Source organism: Sinocyclocheilus anshuiensis, unplaced genomic scaffold (assembly GCF_001515605.1).
Source record: "Sinocyclocheilus anshuiensis isolate Anshui unplaced genomic scaffold, SAMN03320099.WGS_v1.1 scaffold12, whole genome shotgun sequence".
In the NCBI taxonomy this organism is placed as follows: Eukaryota; Metazoa; Chordata; class Actinopteri; order Cypriniformes; family Cyprinidae; genus Sinocyclocheilus; species Sinocyclocheilus anshuiensis.
This window is the reverse complement of record NW_015555713.1, coordinates 30978-39169: the sequence shown is the minus strand read 5'-3', so window position 1 is coordinate 39169 and position 8192 is coordinate 30978. Positions and strand designations below refer to the sequence as shown.

At 40.0% G+C, this 8192-nt stretch overlaps 1 protein-coding gene across 3 annotated transcripts in view; it reads right to left on the bottom strand.

Moving 5' to 3' along the window:
• Positions 1 to 3212: 3212 nt before the first annotated feature.
• The window catches only part of LOC107672130 (nuclear body protein SP140-like protein), a 31837-nt gene continuing 26857 nt past the window's right edge, over positions 3213 to 8192 (bottom strand). For all 3 annotated transcript variants that reach the window (XM_016465217.1, XM_016465220.1, XM_016465218.1), the window contains exons 10-14: positions 4791 to 4918; positions 4594 to 4702; positions 4205 to 4279; positions 3905 to 4048; positions 3213 to 3703 (exon numbers count right to left, since the gene is read on the bottom strand). In XM_016465217.1, coding sequence (XP_016320703.1) covers positions 3623 to 3703; positions 3905 to 4048; positions 4205 to 4279; positions 4594 to 4702; positions 4791 to 4918 — 537 coding nt within the window. In that variant the 3' untranslated portion in view covers positions 3213 to 3622. The remainder of the gene's footprint in view (positions 3704 to 3904; positions 4049 to 4204; positions 4280 to 4593; positions 4703 to 4790; positions 4919 to 8192) is intronic.

The window sequence follows — 8192 nt, the reverse complement described above, 5'->3', positions numbered from 1 at the left end:
AACATTACTTTTAACAATTATCACTTCATCAGCCTCAAAATAATTAGGCTAGTCTTTATTACATAACGCCGTTTCCTTTAGGAAAATACATTAAATTTAACAGCGAAAAAAAAAAGATAACGAATTAACATGTATGTGTGTTAATAACCCTCTCTTAACACCTCAAAAAATTTAAATATTGTAAAATCTTATGTAAATTTGACATAAGACACTTACTGACGTTAATATTAAAAGCACCTCTTCCATTCAGTAAAAGAGACTAGACTATTTCTATTTCTATTACTTAAGACTATTTCTGAGGCGAAATCCGCATCCGTGTATTTTTCAATATAAGCTTTTCGGAATATTTCCGCCTTCCATGAAATCTCAAGATACTACCGGACTCAAACAATGAATGATGACTTTACATTTTTAATCTTTACTTACAATAAACCGTCTTTCACTCGCACTCGCTTCCATCTGAAGACGTTGAGAAAATGGCGGCTTCTCGCACTGGTCTCGTCGAGATACGTCCGTTGTTAATGTGACGTGCGTGCTTCTCTTTCACGTCCGCGTTCCCAACCCAGCACCGCTGGGTTATTGATCAAGACCAATTTTCAACCCAAAATTGGGTTAAAACAACCCAACGTCCTTACCCAGCGGTCTCAACCCAGCATTTGGGTTGAAAAAACAACCCAGCGTTTTTTAGAGTGTGGTTTTGTGGTCCAGGGTCACATATCAGTTTCTGTGAAGACATGTGCATCCCTACCAGCACTCATTTAACATTCAACAAAGATAAGCCATGGTTTACAGTAAAACTTCGTCATCTTCATCAGGCCAAGGAGGACACCTACAAAAGGGGCACAGAGTCTTGTACAATCAGGAAACACACTGAATAAGGAGATTAGAGTGGCCAAGAGGAACTACGCTAAAAAGCTAGAACACCAGTTTTCTGCCAACGACCCTGCATCAGTGTGGAAAGGCTTGAAAGACATCACCAACTACAAGACACCATCCCCCAGCACTGAGGCCAATCAACAACTTGCTCAAGACCTGAATGAATTTTAATGTAGATTTGAAACTCCCAGTCTAACACCCCACACCCGCTCTGAACATCTCTCCACACAACCATCAACACCTCCTGCAACCCCCTCTCCCCTACTCCTATGTTTCAGATCAGTGAGGATGATGTGCGCCAGGTCTTCAGAAAGAACAAGAGAAGAAAAGCACCAGGCCCAGACGGTGTGACACCATCATGTCTGAAACCTGTACTGACCAGCTGGCCCCCATCTTCTCACAGATCTTCAACAGATCACTGAAGCTGTGTGAAGTCCCTGCCTGCTTCAAATGCTTCACCATCATCCCCATCCCAAAAAAACCCAAGATAACAGGACTTAATGATTACAGACCTGTGGCTCTAACGTCTGTGGTCATGAAGACATTTGAGAGGTTGGTGTTGGCTTATCTGAAGGACATTACTGGACCCCCTGCAGTTTTCTTATCGAGCAAACAGGTCTGTGGATGATGCAGTCAATATAGGACTGCATTATATCCTGCAACATCTAGACAATCCAGGCACTTATGGGAGGATCCTGTAGCTGAACACCCTCAAAACTGTGGAGATGATCGTGGACTTCAGGAGGAACCCCCCTGCACTCCCCCCACTCACCATCATGGATAGCACTGTGACTGCAGTGGAGTCATTCAGGTTCCTGGGCACCACCATCTCTCAGGACCTGAAGTGGGACACTCACATTGACTCCACTGTTAAAAAGGCCCAGCAGAGGTTGTACTTCCTTCGCCAGCTGAGGAAATTCAACCTGCCACAGGAGCTGCTGAAACAGTTCTACTCAGCCGTCATCGAGTCTGTTCTGTGCACTTCAATAACTGTCTGGTTTGGTTCAGCTACAAAATCAGACATCAGAAGACTACAGAGAATGGTTCGGACTGCTGAAAGGATTATTGGTGCTCCCCTGCCTACCCTCCAAAAACTGTATACATTCAGAGTAAGGAAAAGGGCATAGGACAAATCACTCTGGATCCCTCACATCCAAGTCATCTCCTTTATGAACTTTTGCCATCTGGTTGGCGTTACAGAGCACCGAATACCAGGACAGCCAGTCACAAGAACAGTTTCTTTCCCCAGGCAATCTACCTCATGAACAGTTAACGTTCTCCCACTGTGCAATAAAAATATGTGCAATAACCATATACTTATCACCCTAAATCCTAGTACATCCCTACAACTTATTTTATTTTATTCTATTCCTATTCTATCTATAGCACACCTGTACATACAATTTATTTTTTTTTTGTGGTTAATTTATATTTATGCATGTGTATTTTATTCACATCTTATTTTTATTATCTGTGTGTTGTTGTTGTCTCTGTGTACTGGAAGCTTGTGACACTAAAACAAATTCCTTGTATGTGCAAACATACTTGGCAATAAAGCTCTTTCTGACTTCTGAAGAAGAGTGCTGTATATGTCTGTGTTCTGATTGTTGTATAATATTGAAAATCAATAAAAATATTTGAATAATATCAAGAATGCCTATTTTCTATTTATACATAGTGCCCCAGTAAAAGAGTCACCCTCAAGTTGTCCCAAACCCCTTCTGTGGAAAACCGATGATATTTTGAAGAATGTTAATAAACAAACAGCTGCTGGTAGCCATTGACGTCCATAGTATTTGTTTTCATACTACTGTAAGTAGTCATTTTTGGGTGAATTACCCCTTAAGGGAAACCCAGGTGTAATAGAAAACATTTTGTTGAATTTACTCACCTAACCACGTGTCACCTGTCATCTAAGTATATCTACATACCTGGTGAGTCACTCAAATACTATTATACTTCACAACATTTACATAATAAAATACAAAAAGGCTACAGAACAAAAAGAAACTACACAAAACAATATATACAAAAAAAACGACTACTTCTGTTAATAATAAACAAAAAAAAAAAGATTCTCAAAATTTTTACATAAAGGTATCAATTTATTTATGTATAAATGTACATGTATATATGTTTTTATGTATTTAAAAAAAAACAACAGAACATTGAACGTCAAATGATTCAAATAACAAAATGCTGCAATATATTTTGATTTAGGTCTTAAAAGTGAATTTATCATTTATCACAGCTTAAAATGCAAATACTCAGATGTAAAAAAAAAAAAAAAGAATAAGACATTTTTAGATTAATTTCCAAAAGAGTGCAACTATCTGGATCTGTAGTGTTTCTAATGCTGTGTGTTTGGCTGTGGGGCTGCCTGTTTTTTGAGCAATAAAAGACGGGGCAGGTCAGAAAGGGTGGTCGGATTGTTTAGGAACCTATTTAAAACAATCATTATTCTTGGAATTACAGAAATGGCACCCTTCACCTTTAAGGTACTTGAACACTGACAGTGATTAAGATCTGTATGGAGTAGGAGAAAAAACTGATAGTAGCAGATCTTCTGTACTGATAATCAAATTGCCATCAGTAACCAATCCATTCTCCAAACCACTTGTCCTTTGCAGGACTGCAAAATAATTTTTTTTATACATCTTATACATTATTAAAATGAACTCTAATGAATATTCAAAGATATCCAGATCTCAATTGTATCTTTAAAAAAACTTGTAAAAGAGAGTTGTTATTGGATACTGAAGATTTTCTGGAACTCTTCCTCAAACATTTTCTTCAGCCTGGCACCCATTTGGCCAAACACATTGTCCTTTAGAGAGCAAGAGAACAAAATACAAAAAAATCTGTCAAAAAATCACACGTCCAAAAGTTAAACATCTCAACAATAATCATCAATAATGTCCAAAGATATGCGTCCATGTATAAGACATTGGAAAACAACTTAATTTTAACAAGGTCTTGATCTGTTTTTTGGTGATTTATTTATGTAACGTGTTTCAGTGAATCTTACCCTATTGAACGTGCTGCGGTTGCTGAAAATGAGCTGGAAGTCCGAGACGAATGCTCCTACCATCTGATACTCTCCACTTTCCAACTTCTGCTTTATTCTGTCCAGCCACATCGGCTGAGATATGAACTCGGAGTATCTGGGCACCTAGAAGTCATTTTATTTTTGTTTTTATTTATTTATTTTAAATTTCAAATCTTTCATCACTTTTATTCTACTTGTAAACTATTTTAAATTAAACTAAGGCATGAAAAGAGTAGCAAATGTAAAAGACAGAGAGATGAAATAAAGAGACAATCTCACCGTTTGCTGTGGATCCTCAACAAACACCTTCTGGATGTCCTCTCTGTATACACATAACAGGAGGTAGTGGCAGTGCTACAGATGACATACAACACACATATCCACAATTAGGCCCATAAATAATTGTTCTGTTTCTAAACCTGCTGAGCAGCCTATGTAGACAGCACTTTAAAGGGGTCATATGATGCTTTTTTAAAGCAACTTCAGGGATCTTATCTATTCACGAACAGCTTGTAACACTCCAAAGAGAAAGGAAAACTTGAAATCGCATCACATGACCCCTTTAAGACATCAAAGGCTGTTACAAAATGTGAACACCTTAAATGTTTGTGGTTATCTTCTATATTAAGGTGCTGAGTTTGTGTGTGTGTGTGTGTGTGTGTGTGTACCAATCTATATTGAGACACTGGGGCATCGAAAGCCTCTTGTTCAGACATGTTACTGGAGTCACGCCATTGTTGACTGGTTCTTAACACGCAAAAGGTACAAATCCATTCCCTACAAGCAAACACACACATATACAGAATCAATGTACGACACACACACTTGCTGATTTAATGATTTTCTATCTGTTTGTCTCTCTCACCCAGGTGAGTCTCCGTGTACAGCTGGTAGGTGACAGTGTGAATGAAAAGCTCGTGGACACTCGTCACAACACACAAGATGTCCCTCAGAGTGACAAACGTAACACTCGTCATCATTGTTCTGTGCCATCTAGTCATGACAGGATATAACATTTTATCATTATCACAGGAATAATCAAATGAATTTTGCTGTTTTGATATAGGAATCTAACCACAACATATCAAAGTCATAATTTCAAAAAAAGAAAGAAAGAAAGAAAAAAAAAATCAATTAGAATTTTGCATGAAGAAAATTAAGCTAATAGTAGGCAGAGCCGATCGGCCAAATACGTTTACTACGGGCCACGCAAATTACGCAAGACCCCGTCTCCCCCTTGTGTCAAAGCGGCACAACACTATCAATTTAAAAAGATTTTAAAAAGATGATGTTGAAATGGTGGTTGCTGCATTATGTTTTGTCAATTTAATTTGGCATTTCATGAGCGCTTTGAAGACGCTGTGCCAGTGTAACAACAGTGTCAGTGTCGTGCACGGTGTTATCGTGAGCACTTCAAAATACCTGAATAATTCTAGATACCTTATTGTCGGAATTGTTTAAAAGTTTTTTTGAACGCCTATCAGCTTATTTATATATTTATTGAAATATTCATATTAGCGTCCAGTTAAATCTGACAGCACTGCGTGTTTGCTGCATTAAAATTCGGTCTGATTTTCACATCTGAACAAAATCAGCAGATGGGCTGAATAAAAACGCAAGTTCATTCTCTGACAGGAGGTGACGGTTATGGAACAGCAGAAATACAGCGGTTACCATAGTTACCCCTCTACATAAAACAGCATTGCAAGCGCAACTTTCTGTGTCTACTTTCTAGTTGTCACAGAGACGAAAGTAAGTCAAAACAGTATTTAAATTTAGAATTTAGTATTTAAACAGTATTGATTTCCAATGATTTCACATCGCTGACAGCTTTGGATTTGAGTGCGCCACTCACTCACATTCACAGTTATGTAGCTTGCTTAACAGGCTATTGCAAAAATAAAATAAAATATAGTCTTCTAAAAAAAGAACACACCCTACTTAAACAAATTAATTGAATCATATTACTATAAGGAAAAGTATATTGCTGACTGACTGCGGTCCCAGACTTGTGCGTCTTTCTTCCAAGATCCTCCCACACACACTGAATGCCCTCTCTGACGGCGCACTAGATGCGGGAATGCTCAAAATAAAACGCGCAAATTTTGAGAGGACAGGGAAGCGTTCTTTGTTGAACTTCCACCATTGAAGCACATTCTCTGGAACTCCATTTCTATTACACGTCAAATCCCACTGGCCCCGCGGGTCTCCCACAAAATTTTCTGACCGCCCACTCCCACCTGCAGCAATGGTAAAACCCCCCAATCCCGCGAGATTTGCGTTGGGTCCTGCGGGAGCCCAAACCCAATGCAGCCCTCCACTCTCAACTCCGTTCAGAGCCCAGGTTATTACACTCCTGGAACTCCCCGCTGCAGACGGTGAGCAGGGTCCTAATCCACTCTGCCCAGTGAGGGCTCTTAGAGTGTACTTTGAGCGTTCTAGTCTGTTTTGTTTAGACAATCAGAGCAGCTCTTTGTTTGCTTTGGAGGCCTCTCAAAAGGGCTGCCAGTTACGAAGCAGAGACTTACTTGCTGGATAGTGGATGCTATAGCCTTGGTTCTTTAGTTAAGTCCTTAACTTAAGTGCTCCAAGACTGGGCTCGCAGAGCAGGTTGCTCGGTCTCTGCTCATAGCACAGCATGATTGGATGCATTCCCCACACTGCGTTAAATGCAACGGGAGATACTGTACGATAGGGAACGCTCCGGTTACTGACGTAACCTCGGTTCCATGAGATAAGGGATAAGGGATAAGCGTTGTGTCACTCGCCATGCTATAAGCTGCACGCGAATCGATGACTGTCGCTTCAGTCTAATGATTCTGATGAAATGGCGCTCTAAGCCGACTTATATAGAGGTTGGCTCCGCCCCTTCTGGCGGGCTAAAGCACCATTGGTTTGTGCAGCTACACAAACATGAACAAATCAGACTTCAGTAACAGAGTAAACAGGAGTTTGCCCATTCTGCGGTAAACACAACGCTCATTCCCTTATCTCAGGGAACCGAGGTTACGTCAGTAACTGGAGCGTTTTTTCCCTCATTAAAACCCAATGTGTTAATCAGTGATTGTATATCAAGAGCAGGGACATGTTTGTGTGCATTTTTTGTGATTTCACCAGAATGAATAGAGAGCCTCCACAAGAGTTAGCAATAGATTGAAGCGCTCGTCTATGCATGAGCCGCCATCACTGATAACAGCGGCAACAAGCACTCAGCATGATTTCAAAAGCAACACATTTCAGTGCTAGATCGCCTCTTATTTAACACAAACGAACAAAATGAACAAAATGACTCTGCTAGTCAACTAGAGATGTTTCATCCACTTCCATCCAACTTGCATTAACAGGGGAATATCCAATCTGTCCGCTTACATAGCAGGTGCAAATGCACTTATCCGATTCTTATCAGATTTATTTCCACATATGAATGAGGCCTGAAACAGATCTGAGAATATCGGAATGTATGTGCTTTAAGGTTGGCCGATCTGATATTCATTATCGGTATCGCTCCGTTACTGCCATTTTCTGCTGGATCGGGGTATCGGTCAGACCAGACCGATCCAAATCCGATATTGTGCGCTGTATACTATTCTGTGTTATTGTTAAAGGGGTCATATGATGTTGCTAAAAAGAACATTATTTTGTGTATTTGGTGTAATGAAATGTGTTTATGCGGTTTAAGGTTAAAAAAAACACATTATTTTCCACATACTGTGCATTATTGTTTCTCCTCTATGCCCCGCCTTTCTGGAACACGTCGATTTTTACAAAGTTCATCGGTCTGAAAAGCGAGGTGCGTTGTGATTTGACTTTAAGCTCCGTCAAGTTAATTCTTTATCGTCTATTTTTTATCTTAAAATCAATTTTATACACCATCATTTTCGTTTCTATAATGTGTGAAAATATCCCCGATCGTATTCTACAACAAAAACAATCAGAGCGCCTCATTATCACTAGTTTTATTTTGATTTCCTGAGTCCGCTATTAGCTATTAGCATATAGCCCGCTAGCATCGCCAGCGTGGTTGCCGCTAATCTCGCTTACATTGCTAATACTCTATTCACACACAATAACATTGTTTTACTCACTGTTACTTGCTTTAATGGCGGATGTGTGTCTACCTTTGAGTGCAGGTGAGGACACGTTGGAGGCCGTGGAGAAGCAGATCCGCGACCTGGTGGAGAGGCAGACCCAGCTGAGAGAGCGGAGAGCCGCGCTGGAAACATCCCGGGCTGACGCTCACAAGTCCGGGTAAGTATACAGCGCGCTG